We start from the raw sequence: 19,494 nt of genomic DNA on the forward strand, positions 1-19,494 counted from the left end.
TGATCATGCGAGAAAAACATGGCAATCAGTGTGCGCGATAGAATGGCGTCTGCTGCAACCAGGTCGAAGAAGTAAGTGCTCGTCATGATTTTTTGCTACGGCAGACCTGTCATACCAGTTTCCCCTTTGCGACAAAACAATATTTCATTTTTCAATGTCCGTTTGGCAGTTTTTACGTGTTTTCTAAGTGTTTCTCCGAAGTGACATATTATTTCATCAATTTCTTCCGCGTTTCTCCCCTTATCGCGCCTTCTCTCTGCGATGAATCCGCGAAGCGCATCTATCAACCGAATAAAGTTCCCTACAGATTCCTTCAGAGACACATGCGCGTATTTTTCCTCGACTTTTTTTTTTTTTTTGCGGTAGACGCATGAGTTTTAGTTATAAAAATGTGATTAAGTGATTAATAATTGTCGAAATGGTATCAATGGGTCGCGTTAATTTGCATTTGGGGCATTGCAATAAGCTACTCGTACGATAAGTGTTCGCAGCAATCGGGATGACCTATCCTAACAATGCACACAAACTGCACTTCAGGTTGCGCCGATTAAAGCTGCGATCAGCAGCTAATCTCGCATAAAAAAAAGCAGTGATGTCATATCACAAGCAAATCCTAACTTTCCGAGGTAATTTGTCACGTTCTATGGATTATCTCTCGCTGCATTTTTTTTTTTCTTTTTTTTTCTCTCCAAACCGACTGACGTAATGCGCTCGTGTACGCGCGACAAATGTGGCGAAACCGCAAATCGCGACACACGCCTTTCCTATGAAGCGAAAATAATCGTCGGGTATAATAAGCAGCATTATGCGTAACGCCGCATTACATCTGCGAATATCCATTCCTGCGTGTTGCCGCGAGAGGTCAATAGGTCTCTTTAACCTTCGCGGTACCTTTTTTTCCGCTCTGTCGCGTACGCGACGCGTTGAACACATGACACATCCGTCAGAAATATTTTTAACTAACACTTACATTTGTATAAATATAAATTAATTACAATATATTATTACTATTACTATCAATCTATAATTATACCGATGTAATAATAAAATAAGTGAATAATTGTGGAATGTAAAATTTTTTAAAGGTATAATTTTATACCTTTAAAATTAGGTCTTTAGGAATATTAACGTCTCAAATTTAATTCGCCAAAAGTTCTCAGCAATTCTCTGGATCTATTAATTTCTCTCTACGTTGCCTAAGATACATCTCGCGCTTCAGATTTCGTAGCCGAGAATAAAATAATGAAATCCGTTGATAAAGGTACCGATATCACGGCAGATAACGAGCTATCTCGTTATCTTTACTGAAGGAAAATAGCTCAAAATAATCAAGAACCTATTGTTCGAATATCTACCGATAACGCAAAACACCATATAAACGTATGCAATGCACAATTTCACGTATAACGTTAGGCATAATGTCGTGGCGTTTTACGTATTATTTTTTAAGCGTCTCACGGACATTAAAGCTCTTTCGTTTAGAACAAATAATGAGTACGTGACGAGTGTGTGCTATTCTCGCATGCAAATTCATCGTCGATCGATTATATGATTAAAGATGGCTGATTCCGATCAATACATTATAAAAAAAAAAAAAAAAAAGTTATTATAAAGTGTATTATGCAGTCGTAGTGGTACCTATACGTATACGCATTATTACGAAACGAAGGAAAACAGATAAGCGAAATCGTTGCTATTTTCGTATTTGATTAGATCTGCTACATTTTGCAATATATCACAAGCAAGAAATAATTAATTGATAATAAAAACTAAACATCGCATTTAATAATGGCTAACGCACTGCACTCAATACAGCGAGATTGCTTTGCATTGAAAAATAAATACTTCAGACTCAATGTTATTGCACATAAAAAAATTATTTTGTTGTATAAGGATTTTATTTTTTAATTATTATAATTTCTTTTAGATCTGAGGCACAAATTAAGCTTATCGCGTGTGAACATATTATTTAAAAAAAATCTATCTAACTATAGCGTTAATCTTGAAACATCCGTAAACCTCGTTTTAATATAAGAATGACAATGCATTTCGCACAATGTTTATTTAAAGAACATTATTAATTCTTGATGCATTTTACTTAGTAATACTTTTTAATAATCCCTCTTTCACTTAATATTGAATAAAAAAAGGTTCAAGATTTTTCAAGATGTTTTTCATTAAAAACTATAGGCAACAGATGCAAATTATAAATTTTACGTTAGACATATTGCATTACATAATTCCAAAAAAAAAAGAAGAAAAATAAAAAAAGAGCAGATTGAATATTTTGTGATTCTTAGAATTAATCAAACAATTTTTAATTGACTTCTCGAGCAGCTGCATTGTGCATAAAATAAATGTATTGTTTTAAGAGTTTTCGTAACATTAATTAATAAAAAGATCTATTCCGTGGCATTTTTTTAGAATTCGTCCTCAGTATTTTTTTTTACAATTTAGAGATGTGAGTCGATGCAATGCGCGAGCATTCAAAACTTCGCATTTAAGAGAAATACTTGTAATCTGGCGATAATGGTCTAATCATTGGCGATAGCGTGTGTATTTATCGGCTTTGGTGCTTATCTCTAATAAGTTAAAAAAAGAAAAATAAGAAGCTTCTGAAAGTAATAGAGAGCGGAAAGCTACAAAAGAGAATTTCTTAATTTAAAAGAGTGAATAACTCTTATTCGTTAATTTACTTTGTCAGGCTATGATTCGCGAAATATTCCGCAAAATATTTTTGTCTAATATAAACAACCGAAATAATTAAGACAATATATTAAAATAGTCTATCGCGTGTTACTTCTTTCGAATCTTTGTCGCAAGCAAACACTTTCATTTTTTACGTCCATATTATACTTTCTAGATTACGGCGAGGACCGTAATACAGAATTATTAAGAGTTCCAATTTTTAAAAAGGGGAAGAATATGCGACAGCAATTTTTCTACGAATATGTACATGTGTTCCAAATATGTGAACGCTAGTTATCGATGAATCCTGATCGTTACACGTGTCTTCGCACGCGTTTACGTGTTCAATTAGTGCGCAACATGATAAAAAAAAAAAAAAGAGAATTTTGTCGCGCACGATAATGTTCTCGCGCGGTATCGGTAATTTATTTCATCTGCACCGTTAGACAGATGCGATTAGAGTACGCCAAATCGATGGCGCTAGACGATCTCGGCGACCGTCGTAAAACTCGGGCTCTTTCCTCCTTGCCGCGGGTTATCGGCTGACCTTTTCGCGGCGCGGTTTGCTTATAACGTTTATTACAGCCGCCGATACGCCACGACGAGGATGCAACCTTCGATTTGTCATGCAGTCGAAACGTGTCGCGTACCACCGACAAGCGAAACCCGTCCGGCGAACCGTCCTTGGGCGCCCAAGTATGCCCGAGGGTGCTTAGGCAAAGTATTCTTTTTTCTTCGAAAAGAGGAGTGCTTATGCATACATCTAGCCTTCGCCTAGCCGCGCAGCTTCGCCACGATTTCGAAACGTTTCTGCCGATATTCGCGTTTGTGGATAAAACCGCTGAGTCAGACGTTACGATAAAAGGAAAAGAAAAGGAAAAAAAGAAAAAGAAAATTAAGAATATCGTCTGCGATGAGTATAATTATAGGAGGATGCAGAGAAAAAGAAACACGCGAGTCGCTAGTAACGAGAGTGTTACTTCATATTTCCCTAGTTCTTTAGGCGTTATCTCACGTAAACACGCTTCTCCGTACGCGATACTCGCTCCCGTCGCGCGAATCGTGGAAATAACCGCGCGCGGATGCCACGTGCTTTGACCAAGACGCGCCGCCGATGGGTTACCGTTGCTCAATTGAAAAGCTCGGTGCAATAAATCAATTATCGCAAATTGAAAGCAAAATAAAGTGTTGCGACATAGTTTGTGTCTCAAACGCGCGAGAAAATCTCGAGAAAAATTATTTCACAACGGAATAAAAAAAAAGAAAGAAAAAAAAAAGAAAAATAAAAAATGGAAAATTCATTAGAAATAAATATTTAATTTCTCATCGTATCCGCAAAAAATCTATTCTTTCAAGAAGAGACCAATCTCGGAAAATTAAAATTAAAACCAAAGGCTCCCGGTTACTTTTATATAATTATAATGAGATTACTTGTGCCTTCTTGCAAGTAATATTTATTATACGCAAAGAATTAATTGTCGTCAATCGTAGCAACGCGGTACAAAAAACTTATCGTGGTACAAATAATCTCGCATAATATAAATTTGTTCCCGGAAGTAGTATTAAGTATTGTTAAATGACAAACATGCTAGCCGCGCACGACTTTTTTTTTCTTTTTAATTTTACATCATGCACAACGAACGAATAAACATCTTCACGAGTCATTTTTTTCAGCGTGCCTTTATAACGCGACGTGAATTACAAAATAATGTCTCATCCTGCTATTTTCAGAATTTCTCAGCCGCTGTCAGGAATAATATTCGTAATAATTTGCTTCCAGAAAAAAAAGGGGTACCGTCATTTTTTAAATTAATATAATAACCATCACTCAATTATACCGCGTTATTGCCAATCGGCTCGTCGGCGATAATGATCCTTCCTTTTCAAAATACCGGCAATCTATTGATGTGAACGTAATCGATTATTCGGTTGCCATTTCAAAACACAACGTTCACTATTAATAATGAATTCCGAATCGTCCACTCGATTCCTTCGTCAACGTTCCCGAGATATCGTATACAATTAAGTAGATGGTTATTGTTTCTAAGGGGCATGATCATCATTTTAACTCTACTATTGATTTGTCGAACCAGTCGCGGTTTAAAGACGCAGAGTCGTCGCGAATTTCGAATATCCGCTTGTTTTATTTAGCGCTGATCTTTCCGCTCGTGTCAACAGATCGTTATGAAGATTCTTTTCGTATAGCACGCTGACGATTCATCGCAATCGATTAAGAAACCGCCATTTTGATACTGCGCAGCCGGGGTCCCTGGGTTATCTACGGGCGGCGGCATGGCCGTCGCGACCTTATCTCGCGCGCGGCTTCTTCATCTCGCGTGAATTTTTGTGCACAGTCGCCGGCGTGGCACAAAATGTGCGTGTCTGCAACCGATTGCATAATAGACTTCCCGATTTTCGTACATGTGCTCACGCGCGCGCTGGCCTCTATTTCTTTTTTTTCTTTTTTTTTTTCCTTTCTTTTTTTTTTTTTCACCGTGCAATCGTCCTTCGCAATGAGCTATTTGTGGCATTGTGAAGAGACGATACGCGACAAGTTTGCCAAAACTGTTGCCGCAAATCTCGCGGGGGATACTCGGCTTTGAAGCCGATTAGAAAAAGCTACGTATTTTAGACGTTCGTTACATAGCGCGGGACGTGGCCAGTTTTCTCGCCTCGTCTCAAGATTAAACGCACGGGACTCGATTAGAAAATAAAATTAGAAACGAGAACGGTACCGTTTGTAAGAAACAGAAAACTCGCGTTGCATATGTGCGCTCTATAAAAATAATATTATCAATTGCGAGACGGCTTTCTTTTTAAATGTTGCACACGCACGGTGCGTTCACACATTCTCAATGATAACTAATACCGTGGCAAATAGAACGCAGTATTCGAAAAAAAATCCAGAATAACAAGGATTGCTTAATCAGCTAAATCGCATAAATCACTGGTAAAGAACGATCGCTCGTTACGTTGCGACTCATGCGTCTATAGGTACTTGTGTATATGTGAAACTTACCGCCGTTTGAAGACGAACAGAGCGGCGGATGTCCACCTCTGACGATCACACTGTCCTTGGCGGCCACCAGCTCCTGAATGTCGTGGCCCTCCATGTCAAGGTCGGGATCGCCCCCGCCGCTTGCTCCACTGCACCATCAACTGTCAAGGACGACGTAAATCGGATATGAATGTCGTTCCGTGATCTCGGGCACTCCGTAAAAAAAAAAAAAACTCGAGCACCGTTTACGCGCGGAGTCGCGTAACGCCCGCCCGCCGATGCGCTCCGCGTTTTGCCTGAAACCAGCCGTGTACGCGCGTCGCGACCGGCCGCGTCACCTTCAGGGGGTTGAGAAACGCGCCGCTCTCCCTCGCCAGCGCGGCTATTTCGAAAATATCACCGCGCGGCACCGCAGACAAGTCCGCACCCTATCTGCGATTCGTCGTCTTTTAATCATCGCGTGCTTTCGGTGAGATTAGAAAACGAACTCGACGATCGAGTGGGACAGACCCGCAGCAGCTTGACGCGTGATTCAAACGCGTTCGCGATTACGCTCCCACGATATCAACCGATCACGCGCAATCATCGCGCGCGTATCAAATTGATTCGGTCCCGGATGAGTGGGATTTCAGGAAGGCACGGATCACGATAAGATCTGAATTTGGAAAATGACGCTTGTAATCGATAACACGCCGTAGATAAGGGCGATTTTTTTGTCTCGCTTTTCTCTCTCTCTGTCTATTTCTTGGCGTATAAACAGACTGCAGAGAAGATGCGGTTTAAACAAGTTAAAATTAAAACGCCCAAAATAGTCTGGATATAAATATGAGTCGACCAGCGATTCATCTACAGTTTTGTAACGCTTCTCGGTAAATATGTAATTCGCCCGCCTACTGAAATTAAAGATGCAATCTAATATAACGCCCACAATATTTAACGTTGTCAATAAAAAAAAAAATATATATATATAGTACTTGAGAATCAATACCATCTCAGTTTCTTCGATTATAAAGAAAGTCTTATTTGCAGACATTAGAATAAATCTCATTCGTACAATCGCTCGTTCACGTTTCATCAAAATTACCGTCAAGAAAAAAATTAATATACATTTTTTCTTTTTTTTTTTTCTTTTGTTATATTGCCTCTGAATTCAAAACGAGGAAGAAGTTTGTTCTCTTTAACTGATAAGACGTCAATTACTTTTCAACTACTCGTGTCCACTGATAATCGTACAAAATTGATCGCGGGCAATGATCTAAACACACGTTTATCGATAAACAGAATATTTTTCCTGGAATTTTAACTTCAAATTTACCTTTAAATTAAAAAAAAAAAGTTAAACTTTAAATCCTCGAAGATATTGAAAGTGATTACAAAATAGTTGATAAAATGTCAATTATTATATATGCATAATACAGCGTACGGAAATACATAATGTAAAAATTAATTTCCTATTTTCATTTACCATTCGATACTTATTTCAATTTCAATCCACGGTAATGTTCGGTAATCCCAGTAAGCTCTTACGAAATAAGATACGAATTCGCGATACAACGGCGCTCATACCGAGACGTATTTATGGGGAACATAGGGCAGCTCGTTGTTAACAAAAATCATCATTGAGAAACGAGTACGCAACGAACGCAGCTGCGCGTTTCTATTGTCGTGATCTCGATCGTGTTAAGAGGATTAAAGTACCACCGCGAATGACTGCCATATCGGGACAGCTCTAGGAACAGAAAAAAAAAAAAAAAACGATTTCAAAAGCTAGGCAAAGACATTCCAACGAACTGAAAGACTTTTCGAGCCTGATCAAGTGTTGACTAACCCGACGTGTCGTAATCAATATGAACCTGTTTCGTCACTTACTGCTCAACTTATTTGCCAGAAACATGAAATAATCCGTCGGAGTTGATTCTAACCGCGGACGAGCGAGATCATCCCGTTTATACCCGATATTTCTTACGCGTACGATCCAAGTCGGTTCCACGTTGCATCTTGCATCGACAGGAAAACAAGAGTGAGAAGGAGAAAAGATGGAGGAAGAGATCTAACCTGATTAATCCGATCGCGGCGCCTCCGTTGTCCGTCTGTTTTGCCACGCGCACCGTTCCCAGTCAGTGACACCTCAATAAAGTTAGCGGAACAACTTCGGTTTTCGTAAGTTTCTAATTTACGTTGTCCCGCTAACTTTATTGAGGTTGATATAATTATTAAATTCAACAAAATTCTATCTCTCGAGTCGTTGCATGGAAATAATACCGTGAAATTAATTCTGTATTTTTATTGGTTGGTAACAGTCGCGATATATTTTACGCTTGTTTCTCGCGTTATTTATTAATTTTTTTTTTGTATTTTCTTATTTTTAATGTTGATTTGCAACCCTCTGATTCAATGTTATGATTAATTTTACGAAATTTTATTTCTCGAGTAGTTATTGTTACATGTAAGACTTAGTTCCGCACTTTTATTGGCTGAATTCTTTCGCACAAAATCGGATGCTTTTCCGAACGTTTTTTCGTCCCTTTCCGTTTATACGGATCTCGATTTACAGCTCCCGAATCTAAAGTAATTGAAAAGTTTTCTTTATTTCTCTTTCGTACGATTTCTAGTTTTAATCCCGTGTCTTTTTATTTCTTTCGAGCCGCAAGATGCTTTTTTAAGGTTATGTCCGTATCGAGCTCTTTTTGTGCCTGGGGAGATAATAATAAAAGACGGTAATTACGATGTAAAGGTTACGTATCTGTTCGTGGGAAATTCTCACGGCGGAGTTTACAGGAATGCCGATTTCAACGGATTCTTTAATTTCTCACTGGGCAATAACGAATCTCTGATGAACATGACAAAAACGAAATTGAAATCGAAACTGATTGAGAAAAATTTATAGTTATAAATAAAAGTGAAATAAATCTAACTACAAGATGTGGCTTATGCTCACTTTGTCAATGTGTAGAAATGTCTTTTTATACCGTTTTTGATAACACTAAAACAAACCATCCGCATGCTTCGCGTGTGTTATTTTTCCGAAGGTCCTAATTCGTGCGCGTCATTATAATTAGGGGCATTAATTAATTACAATTTCTATTTAATAATTACAATTGAGTAACCTATAATCGACGACGGGTTGCTGGTTTAACAGACTGAAATTTTAGTACCAAAAGGTATTTATTTGATTATATTTAACAAGAGTTTATACTCGACTGGGATACAGCATCTGTAACAAAAAACAGTCAAAATTAAATATCCACTAATTCACTGCATAGAAAAATTTGTAAGTAAGCTTAAGTGACAAAACATAAAACTCAATACATCTACATATACAGGGTAACCGAAATAAAATGTCAAATCATTAACTGTAAGAATGACAATGCCGAGAGCGAACGTGACGGGCGAATAACGCCATCGCCTGTCGCGCTCACGCACATTAAAATTTTTTCTAAATAACAATCAATAATTTTAAAAAATAATATAGAACTTTTCGATTTCAATTTTAATTCTCTACCCAGTTTTATGATTTGACATTTTATCTCAAACAGCCCGGAATAAAATTATAATGCAAACTTTAGCTTACAATTCTGATTCTGTGACCCATAGCTTTAGCTGGCAGATTTCGCTTAAACTTAGCGCGAACTGATCCACTTGCACCATGAGGACGAGTAACTTTGCCCCAAATAGCCCTAACCTTCGTTTTCTTCGTCGTCTTTCCAGGTACCGGGGTCTTGTTCTTAGCCTGAAACAATTATATGTACAAGTTAGTAATAAATTAATCTTCCATAAACTTAAGAAAAAAAAAAATAAATTTAATGATCTCACGTATTCATTACTCGAGTTTAATTATTAATTCCTTTTCTAAACAATCTTGGGCAACACCAATCAGGCCTTACTTTATATACGTAGACGCATCTCTTTCCTACGTAAAAATCTGAATCGTTTTTTGTGCTAGCTCCATCAATTTTGAGGAGGGCGGTATGCTCGTGTTGGTTGCGCAATCCTCGCTTATAACCGGTAAAGATCGCCTTGGCATACAGCCGTCCGTGCCTCTTAAAAGGCCTCTTCCTCAGCGGCGTTTCCTCCGGAGCGCCTTCTTTTGTTTTCGGCGCTTTCGCTTTGCTCGTCATTTTCTAAAAGAATAAAACGATTCAGTAAGAGCACCACAAGTATGCTGAAACTTGACGAAGATTTTTATGGTTATGTACGATAAAAATAGCAAGGCAAAGAAAATGTAATTTTTCACCGGACATTTTACAAAACTACCTTACGTGCAAAACTAAATATATTTTAAAATGTAATAATTAACGAGTGCACATGACGTATTATATCGAGCGTACGTTCTATTGTCACGTTGTGGTTAAGTGCCACATAAAACCGATCGCGACAATCCGTCAGAATCGTTAAAAATTAATTAATATATAATAAAATGAGTGGTTGTAAAATAGCTCGAAACAATAGCGCGCAAGGTGCTCTTGTTATTTATGCAAAATGATCAAATTACGTACGTCTAGATTTTACTAATAAATACGAAAATCAGTCTAAGTAAAACGTACCGAATGCTCGTCACGGACGCCACGAACTAAAAGGAAGATCTGAGGACCCTCTGTCGACAAAAGATATAACACAGTCGTCGATTAGTACTCTACCGATGTAGCAGCGTCTCTCGAAACGGTGCCACCCGCGTTTTACACGGTTTTGCGGTTACCATGGAAACAGTGTGAATGCCAAACAAATCCTCGTGTTTTACGATACAGAATATTATTGCTAGCCGATTTTAGGCAATCTGTGCTGAATGTGACAGAATGAGAGCACATCCAGCATGGGTCGACAAGGTGCAAGAAAAGTCAGATCAATGGTAAAGCTTTTTAATTTGCAATTTACTATTTGGCGGTTATTAATTGATCTATGCAAACATGCCGAATGAGAATGCTCCGAAATCTTAGAGTGTATAAAGCACGAATTCGTTTATTGAACTTTCACCGAACAAGCAGTTTTTAAATAAAATTATAGTAACGATGTATATAATATTAATTGTATAATTTGTTCGTTTTTTTTTTTTTTTTTACTTATATTTGCAAAAATTATTATTTATTTTTTTAAATAGATTTATTAAAACGAGCGATTTTGTTTCACTTAACATTTATCGATATATTCTTTTTATTTTCCTTTGTTGCTGTTTGTTAGAAATTTAAAGTGATATTGTTTCAGTATATATGATCTGTGTTTTAATCCTGATGGCACACAGTTGGTTGTTGCCTCTGGCCAGCAGGTTCTTGTATATGAAACAAATGATGGTGCTTTGATTCAACCCTTAAAAGGTAATTATCTAAAAGAATTTAATGGCTTAGATTTTCATATGTTTTTAAAATAATTAATTTTTTTATTGTAGGGCATAAAGACACAGTCTACTGTGTATGCTATGCAAAAGATGGTAAAAAGTTTGCATCAGGTGGGGCAGACAAAAGTGTTATTATCTGGACTTCCAAACTTGAAGGGATATTAAAATATTCGTATGCTTTACTCTTGTAACTCTTAATAACACACAAACCTTTAATCTTTGAGTAATTAATAATTCTTCTTTGTTTAGACACAATGAAGCTGTACAGTCAATGCATTTTAATCCCGTCTCGCATCAGCTTCTCAGCTGTTCGCTTTCGGATATCGCCTTTTGGTCGGCGGAACAGAAAGCTGTGCAGAAACACAAGTCTGGAGGGAGAGTCAATTGTTGTGCATGGACAACAGATGGGCAATACTTAGCCCTTGGTCTTGCAGCTGGATATGTGTCTATAAGAAATAAAGTATGTTAAATAATATATTTTTTATTTTTATATTTTTAATAATGTATTTTTTTTTTTTTTTTTAGAACGGCGAAGAAAAAACGCGCATTGAACGGCAACTTGGAGTGCCAATTTGGAGTTTATCGTGGAATCCTTTACAGTACATTTACACACATATATTAAAAGTATAATTATTATGTATAAAAAAGAAACTAATTCATATTTACTTAGGGAAGATGGTACTGATATTCTCTGCATTGCTGAGTGGAATGGAGTCATCTCATTTTACACTATCGGCGGAGAAGCTATTAGGCGAGAAAGATCATTGACTTTTATACCACTTAAAGTCACTCACTTCCCGGAAGGCCAGTACCTTCTCGTTTGCGGTAGTAATAAACAATGCCTGTTAATGACGCACGACGGCATACAGCTAGTTAACGTAGGTGGAACATTTTCGTCTTGGGTATGGAGCTGTGCCGTCCATCCAACTGCTTCGCATGTTGTAAGTACTGAATATATTTATAAAATATATATTTATAAGATATTTTATTTAATGATTTATTATTTAACAATTTTTTTTAGGCACTCGGTTCTCAAGATGGAACGATAACATATTTACAATTAACCTGGAGCGTGGTGCATGGCCTATATGGCGACAGATACGCGTACCGAGAAAACATGACTGACGTGATAATACAACATTTAATTACGAATCAGAAAGTTCGAATTAAATGTAAAGATCTGGTGAGTTTAATATTTAAAATGAATAAGTAACATTGTATATAATAAAAAATATAATATACCTTGTTGCATTTAAACATTTTAGGTATGCCGAATCGCGGTGTATCGAAACAGATTAGCTGTTCAGTTACCCGAGCGTGTCATCATTTACGAGCCGTCCGGCACCGGTGATGGAATGCATTATAGAATACGAGACAAGCTTAATCAGATGTTAAATTGTAATTTGTTGGTTGTCACATCGAATCATTTGGTTTTGTGCCTGGAAAGACGTTTGCAGAGTCTCTCATTTGCCGGGATAATAGAAAGAGAATGGATACTTGATGGACTCATTACTTACATCAAAGTTGCGGGTGGTCCTGCTGGACAGGAGTGTTTAATTGCTGGTAAATTTGAGTAGACATTTTATATTGTCTTGCTATGATAAATTAACAATTCTAATATGAGTTTGATGCTAGGTTTGAAAAGCGGGCATGTATTCAAGATATATCTCGACAATCCATTTCCCGCGCACATCGCAAAAATTGACGATGCCGTGAGATGCTTAGACATCAGCTCTTTGAAGGAAAAAATGGCAGTGGTTAGCGAGGCTGGTACCTTATCCGTGTTTGATCTGTGCACGGGAGAAAAACTACAAGAATTCCAGAATGTTAATAGTGTCGCGTTTAACATCGCTTTCGAGGACATTATGTGCTTCGCGGGCAACAATTACCTTGCAATTAAAGTTGCAAATTTCTCTGAGTACAGACAAAAGTTTTCCGGTTTCGTTGTAGGACATAACGGTTCGAAACTGTATTGCTTGAATGGCTCCAACATTATGACGCTAGAGGTATGTGATGTTATGTAAAATGTGTTACACTTTGTGAACATTATAACATATATAATAATATATTTTATATTTATAGGTGCCACTATCGTTATTCATGTATCAATATGTAGATATCGGATTGTATAGCCATGCTTATGACATAGCATGCTTGGGCGTAGCTGAATCAGACTGGCTTGCTTTGGGTACAGTATGCCTGGATAATCTGGAATTGAACATTGCGTATTCGGCGTTCGCGCGAGTGAAGAAACTACGTTACATAGAGATCGTATCTGAGGTAGAAGAGAAATTAAAGTCAGGCGAATGGGGACGAGAAGCGTGTATGGCTACTGCTGCAGCCGCGATGGGTAGGCTTCGCGATGCGGCGAAGCTTTATCAAAAAGCTGGTTTGCAGCAATATGCTCTGGATATGTACTCCGATTTACGTATGTTCGATATTGCTCAAGAATTTATTGCTTCCGGTAACACGCAGGTTCGTTTGCAATTATCACAAATTAAAATTTATTAAACATCAAGTTTAAAAAATTAATTTAAATCTTTAGGATCGTACAATATTATTACGACGACGAGCAGAATGGGCGAAAAGTTTGGGCGAACCGCGAGCTGCGGCCGAAATGTTTCTCTCTGCAGGAGATATTGATCGTGCTATTAGTATTATCGCCGAATATGGTTGGATCGACATGTTAATCAAAGTAGGCAGACAATTGGATAAAGCAGACAGAGAAAATCTGTCGATGATCGCTAAAAAACTTAAGCAGCTGGGCGCATCTCACGGCGCAGCGGAAATTTTTAGTCGGCTAGGGGACGATCCTGACGTTGCTGACGTGCTTGTAGATGCACAAGCATGGCCTGAGGCCTTCGAGCTTGCAGAAAGAAATCCGAAATTAAAATCACGAGTATACGGGCCATACGCACGATGGTTAGCGGAAACTGGACGTTTTTCCGAGGCTCAAGAAGGTATTAATTACTGTTGTATCGGTCGTATATCGAGGTATTTAATATTTATTATTTAATATTTAATATCTGTATAGCGTTCCAAATGGCGGGACAACCAGAGGAATCAATATTCGTTCTTACGATGCTGGCTAATAACGCTGTGACAGAAAGAAGATTTCGCGACGCATCTTACTTTTATTGGCTCCTGTCGCAGTTGACTCTGAATTTATCAAAGAGCGTGGAAGAGATAAAAACGATGTTTCTTAATTATTCTGACAAGGCGGACATTTACTACGCGTATCACGAAGTGTACAAGTACCTGGTACGATTTTAATACGTTAAATTCAGCACGTTTTTTTGTATTCTTCTCTCATAACGCTGATATATTCCAGGAGGAACCTTTTACGTCTTTAATGCCAGAGGCCTTATTTAACATTTCGAGATACTTGCTCATGAAGACTCAAAACAAACGATTAGAAGGCATCTCGAAAATGATGATAATGTATAGTTTAATGAAACAAGCGCGAATATTAGGAGCTAACAAATTGGTTATGCAATTGTTGGACCAATTACGTTCGATGAAAATACCTGTGAATCTTTTGGCGCAAATGGAAACGTCAACTTTAGTTGCTAGATCTTATCCATATCGTGATCCGGAAGAATTATTGCCTCTATGTTACAAATGTTCCACGTTTAATCCATTATTGCCAACGAGTCATGCCTCTGGTAGTAATTGTACGCAGTGTGGTTTAAAATTTCAACATTCTTTTGTTATGTTCGGTAAGCACGGGATTTTAATTATGTACTTCGCCTCATAATCGTAATCATAATCGTGTTTTAATTTTAATAGGATTATCAATTTTGGTATTTGTTCATAGAAATTCTGCCGCTGGTTGAATTTGAATTGGAGGATGACATCACAGACGAAGAAGCTGAAAAACTGATAGAGGAGCCATTACCTTCTCCCGACGATATCGCAGTTAATGATCAATTTACCGTAACTTCCAGCGAAGCCGATCTTTTCACCGTTCGTTTATTGAAATACGAGGTATAGTTAGATGCACGATCGCATAAAATATTTATTTATTAATTTTTTTTAATTAAAAAACTTACGTGTTTGTTACAGGAAAAATCTAATAATTCCACTGTGACCGTCGGAAGAGGCGTATTAAAGAGTATGGATCCGTCCACTGTAATAATTATTAAATGGCCTAAGCCGTTTAAGACCAGATATTTTCGAAATCTCTTACCTGATCTGCAGATTAGCTTGTGCAAGTGTTGTTTAAAGGTAAGTTATAAGCGGTGCTGTTTTAAAAGATCAAGTTTTATAGAATCTTGTTAATATATGATCACACGATGTTTCAGTTATTTCATTCAGACGATTACGAGCTAGCATTGTTACGACACGGCCATTGTCCGTTTTGCCGAACACCAAACGTGACTGCGGGCTAAGATAATATAGAATAAAAAATTTGTTATAAATCATGCATATATGTTAGATTTGTTAAAGATATTTTAGAAATGTTTTAATTATACGCGAAACAGAACAATCAAACATATAATATTTGTTTTTTATACGTAAAACTTAGCAATTACGTTATCTTTTTCTACTTTTGTTACTATTATAATTATTACATTATTCAAACAAATAAAACAGGAATACAGCTGTCGTACAGTTAAAGAAACAGTAAATCCAAGAGTTCGACTACGTGCTAATTGCGGTGATTACTTAAGCACACATTTGTTCCGTTATCAGTATCTCCTGAGACCTAAAGTACATTCTCGAAATTAGTTGCATCACCAGACATGATCAGTGCACTATTACTTGCCTGCGTTACTCTTGTATCTGTCATAAACGCTCAGAGTGTTAATTTAAATCAATCGACAAATTCGACAAATAATGCTTTAGAGATTAAATCCTTTAACTCCAACCATCAGGGAAGGTGTAAGTCATTTAAGGAATATTAAGTATTATTTAGATATATGTCTACATCTTAAACAATATATTCGTTCAGTCTTCCCGCTATTCAGCGTCGTGCGTTTCGCTAACACCGAGTGCTTGTCGAGCATCGATCAACTTAATGGCACGTGTTTTACAAGACGGGAATGTATTAATTACGGCGGCAATCCGTCAGGACACTGCGCTAATGGATTGGGTACTTGCTGCGTATGTGAGTAATGCAATAGAAAATATTATAAATTATAAATTATTATGCGTTTCAAATATGCGTATAAATAACATAATATTATTTACAGTTCAAAAGTCTTGCGGCTCCACCACCAATGTGAACAACACGTATTTTGTAAGCCCGAGATATCCTATTACTTACCGAGGTGGAGAACGATGTACGATTACTGTGCAACGCTGCAATTCTAAAATATGTCAGGTAAAATGCATATACATGGATTTTAAATCAATTCCCATAAATTATATTTTACTTATTCTCTCGTATTTGCAGTTACGACTGGATTTTCTGGAAGCCACATGGGCTCAGCCGAATTCAACAGGGTTTTGCGATCTAGACGTGTTTCTGGTATCGGGAGGCTCATCTACGGTGCCTCGAATATGCGGAGAAAACACCAACCAACATGGTAAGACATTTCTAAATTTTCATAAAGATTCAAGGAAGAATTAATTAAATCATGATTAATTGGATTCTTTTTAGTATACGTCGATTTCAATGGAGCAACGCCGATTACGATATCTGTTGACACTAACGCGGATTACGCGTTTGATCGACGTTGGAATATAAGAATTCAGCAGATAGCATGCGATTCTGTGTGCAAAGGTATGTTTTCATTATTACCCTAAGATATTTTTAAAACTTTAATTTCATTTTTTAGCACCTAATGGATGTTTGCAATATTATAAAACCATCTCAGACACCGTAATGAGTTTTAATTTTGGTACAACGGAAAATGCCCGAGGTACGCGTTTGTTAAGTCACAACGAATCATAAATGAGCAGTCTGAAACGAAAAATTATTTTAGCGCCTCAAATTGGAACGCGGCAGATGGTGAATCACCGTTACGGCGTGTGCGTTAGGATGGCTTTAGGCTACTGTAGTATCGAGTGGTCGCAAGTGGATAGATTCTCCTTCTCCGTTTCTGGAGACACAGGATCGTCTGATTTAGACGTAATAGGTAATTTTAAAAAATGTCTTATTTCTCACAATATTTAATTTTTATGTATTAACACAGGCACAGATTTAGTAGCGGAATCCGGGACCAGTTGCACTAACGATTTTATAATTATACCCGATCCGCGTGAAAATGGTGTTTCTGTTAACACTGACAGATTTTGTGGAAATGGATTTATAACCAAAACTTGTAAGTAATCACATGAAACATTATTAATTAAAAAGGTATTAATTTGCTTTTTTTTTTTTACATTTTTAGCGAACTTGAAGCCATTTATACTTTATACTGTTACGAATGGCGACGAAATACAAGACGTCCAAAATAAGGGCTTCGCGCTTATGTTTCGTCAGTTACCTTGTGCCGTTTAAGTGTATTATGATTATACATTAAATTCCTCTGATGAAGAATAACGTAATCTTACTGTTAATGAGCATAATCATAATTTATTAATAAATGTAAATAAATAACTCTATATGTACACACATCATTATTATTATCTACTCAGAATTGAACTACCAGAATGTGTATCGACTTGCTCTTTCACAGCATTGTACCAAACGTCGATTTTTGTGTGAACTAACAAATCTCGGAAAGCGTCGCAGCCTTCAATACTTTTTAAAACGCCGTAAACAGCAAGATCGGATAGATCAGGCTGGTTACCGCCCATGAACGTAGTACCACGCACCTTAATAGCACGCAACCAGTAGTTTGCCTCATCGTATAATGATTGTCGCACATCTTCTTTTAAACGATGTTTCTTCTTAAGTTTTTTCCCTATCAGCCACATCGCCGTCGCACCTACATTCACTATTAACAACTGTTCCCACGTAGGGAAATATTCCTTCCATCTTCCAACCTAAATAAAAAAATATTAATTCTATTAATATTATTTTCTTTTTAATTTTAATAAATATTATAAAGCGCAAGCTTCGCACGTGTTATTTACGATGCATTATTTCTTTTATATTTAATCATTTTCGGCAATATTAAATTACCTTTTTTATTTAATTGTAATTAAAGATTAAATATTATTTATTCGATTTTATTTTATTTTCTTCGATATATTTACTCACTTCCGAAAACCAATTAAAAGTTCTGTAGGATTCATCCAGTGTTCTGTAGACGTTCGGCGAAAGAGTGTGAACAAACACCTCATCTACCCATTTCCTCCATTTACGTTCCTCGCTGGTAACAGGTATATTAAAATTAATTAATTAAAAATTAATTAAAATTAATTTAAAATAAAAAAAATATAATTATCGAATCATACGAATAAATTTCACTTACATGATATCGTTCATCGATTTGTTTTTCGGCAACTGCTTATTAAACATGAGGAAATATTTATTTATCATCTCGTATTTAAATTTACCATCTTCATCGCGTATAGCTATATTCGGATAATAATTAGCCAGTTCTTCAATTTTATAAGAAGTATCGTATAAATGGGAGGCAAGAAGCGACACTATCATGGTGCTGTCATTCAAGGGCTGATAGCCCTCCTCCACTTTTGTCAACAGGATCGGAACTTTCTTATAAGAAGACCAACCAATTTCTTTACGAAGCACTGGATCTACCTCCACAATATCGTAAGATATCCCGTAATAATCCAAAAATACTCGAACCTGAAATAATAATTAATTTCAAATTAATTTAAAATAAATTAAAAAAAAAACTAGCTTATCAAATGTCAATGTTATTCCGTATGGATATCATTAGACTTCTTGCTACTGAAAGAACAATAAAATCGTAAAAAAAAAAAAAAAGCAGCGGTTATCTTTAATAGTTCTGTTCCTCGAAATGTTTGAAAGTTTGCTCACTTTGCAACAAAAGGGACACGTCTGGTATTGAAACAAGGTCAGCTTCAAACCGGTGGAATCCACTGGGTACGCAATCTGAAAATAAAACGTGCGCAGTTACGTCGATGCAAAACGCAGCGGTTTTTCGCGGAGCAATCGTCGGAATACCTTCCGGGACGGTGCGACCGGCGGCTTGTACTTCAGCAAGACGGTCTCCAACTGCGTTCCTTCCAACCCGATGTTCTTCCGATCCTCGCTGATCCTGTAGTAGGCATAGCCTGCACCTACCGCGATACCGGTAGCCGCTCCGATCAGGCCGAGCTTTAACAAACTGCGCGTCCGTTGTGGTTGCTGCACAATCGTGCAAAGTGACCTAGACGCCCCATTCTGACTAGCAATGTAAAATTTATTAAAAAACTTTACTCCTTCCGTGAAACGGCCGAGTTTGCAAACCGCGGCCATTTCTAGGTTATCGGATCAACTGTTTGAGTTCTTGACGCAATCACACAACACACAATCACACACCGGCACTATCTATACTATATTCAAACACATTTAAACTATACTAATACTATACTCAAAACATATTTAAAATTTATA

At 37.1% G+C, this 19,494-nt stretch overlaps 5 protein-coding genes across 9 annotated transcripts in view; 2 read left to right on the forward strand and 3 right to left on the reverse strand.

The window, feature by feature from the left end:
• Positions 1 to 7,572, reverse strand: part of Hnf4 (Hepatocyte nuclear factor 4) — a 28,052-nt gene extending 20,480 nt beyond the window's left edge. The window contains exons 1-2 of one of the 3 annotated variants that reach the window (XM_070667753.1): positions 7,556 to 7,572; positions 5,708 to 5,847 (exon numbers count right to left, since the gene is read on the reverse strand). In XM_070667753.1, coding sequence (XP_070523854.1) covers positions 5,708 to 5,801 — 94 coding nt within the window. In that variant the 5' untranslated portion in view covers positions 5,802 to 5,847; positions 7,556 to 7,572. Of the gene's footprint in view, positions 1 to 5,707; positions 6,186 to 7,555 lie in introns of those variants that run through there. The other 2 variants (XM_070667752.1, XM_070667755.1) reach the window with 2 other exon arrangements.
• Positions 7,573 to 8,832: 1,260 nt separating this feature from the next.
• Rpl35a (ribosomal protein L35A) lies at positions 8,833 to 10,301 on the reverse strand. 2 transcript variants are annotated; one of them, XM_070667783.1, is made up of 4 exons: positions 10,231 to 10,301; positions 9,571 to 9,807; positions 9,258 to 9,416; positions 8,833 to 8,900 (listed from the first exon to the last, which is right to left on the reverse strand). In XM_070667783.1, exons 2-4 carry the CDS (start codon positions 9,802 to 9,804, stop codon positions 8,877 to 8,879), a joined length of 417 nt encoding a protein of 138 aa, XP_070523884.1. In that variant the 5' UTR covers positions 9,805 to 9,807; positions 10,231 to 10,301; the 3' UTR covers positions 8,833 to 8,876. The 2 variants fall into 2 exon arrangements, with proteins under 2 accessions (XP_070523884.1, XP_070523885.1); XM_070667784.1 differs by lacking the exon at positions 10,231 to 10,301 and adding an exon at positions 10,183 to 10,202.
• A 60-nt stretch (positions 10,302 to 10,361) lies between these two features.
• Positions 10,362 to 15,447, forward strand: Oseg1 (intraflagellar transport protein Oseg1). Its single transcript, XM_070667749.1, has 16 exons — positions 10,362 to 10,532; positions 10,886 to 10,995; positions 11,067 to 11,187; positions 11,265 to 11,475; positions 11,541 to 11,614; positions 11,686 to 11,956; positions 12,037 to 12,198; positions 12,281 to 12,578; positions 12,651 to 13,021; positions 13,098 to 13,490; positions 13,561 to 13,975; positions 14,050 to 14,276; positions 14,347 to 14,734; positions 14,833 to 15,002; positions 15,081 to 15,242; positions 15,320 to 15,447. Exons 1-16 carry the CDS (start codon positions 10,480 to 10,482, stop codon positions 15,404 to 15,406), a joined length of 3,513 nt encoding a protein of 1,170 aa, XP_070523850.1. The 5' UTR covers positions 10,362 to 10,479; the 3' UTR covers positions 15,407 to 15,447.
• A 313-nt stretch (positions 15,448 to 15,760) lies between these two features.
• On the forward strand, positions 15,761 to 17,577 carry LOC139109009 (uncharacterized). Of its 2 annotated transcripts, XM_070667767.1 has the most exons (9): positions 15,761 to 15,899; positions 15,970 to 16,125; positions 16,211 to 16,341; positions 16,414 to 16,546; positions 16,621 to 16,743; positions 16,799 to 16,882; positions 16,946 to 17,098; positions 17,156 to 17,284; positions 17,354 to 17,577. In XM_070667767.1, exons 1-9 carry the CDS (start codon positions 15,761 to 15,763, stop codon positions 17,461 to 17,463), a joined length of 1,158 nt encoding a protein of 385 aa, XP_070523868.1. In that variant the 3' UTR covers positions 17,464 to 17,577. The 2 variants fall into 2 exon arrangements, with proteins under 2 accessions (XP_070523868.1, XP_070523867.1); XM_070667766.1 differs by having other exon boundaries at positions 16,211 to 16,546.
• On the reverse strand, positions 17,519 to 19,424 carry Su(p) (prostaglandin E synthase Su(P)). Its single transcript, XM_070667768.1, has 5 exons — positions 19,063 to 19,424; positions 18,916 to 18,990; positions 18,383 to 18,720; positions 18,169 to 18,280; positions 17,519 to 17,951 (listed from the first exon to the last, which is right to left on the reverse strand). Exons 1-5 carry the CDS (start codon positions 19,354 to 19,356, stop codon positions 17,589 to 17,591), a joined length of 1,182 nt encoding a protein of 393 aa, XP_070523869.1. The 5' UTR covers positions 19,357 to 19,424; the 3' UTR covers positions 17,519 to 17,588.
• Between the last annotated feature and the right edge of the window lie 70 nt (positions 19,425 to 19,494).

The sequence above is a fragment of the Cardiocondyla obscurior genome, linkage group LG16 (assembly GCF_019399895.1).
Source record: "Cardiocondyla obscurior isolate alpha-2009 linkage group LG16, Cobs3.1, whole genome shotgun sequence".
Lineage (NCBI taxonomy): Eukaryota > Metazoa > Arthropoda > Insecta > Hymenoptera > Formicidae > Cardiocondyla > Cardiocondyla obscurior.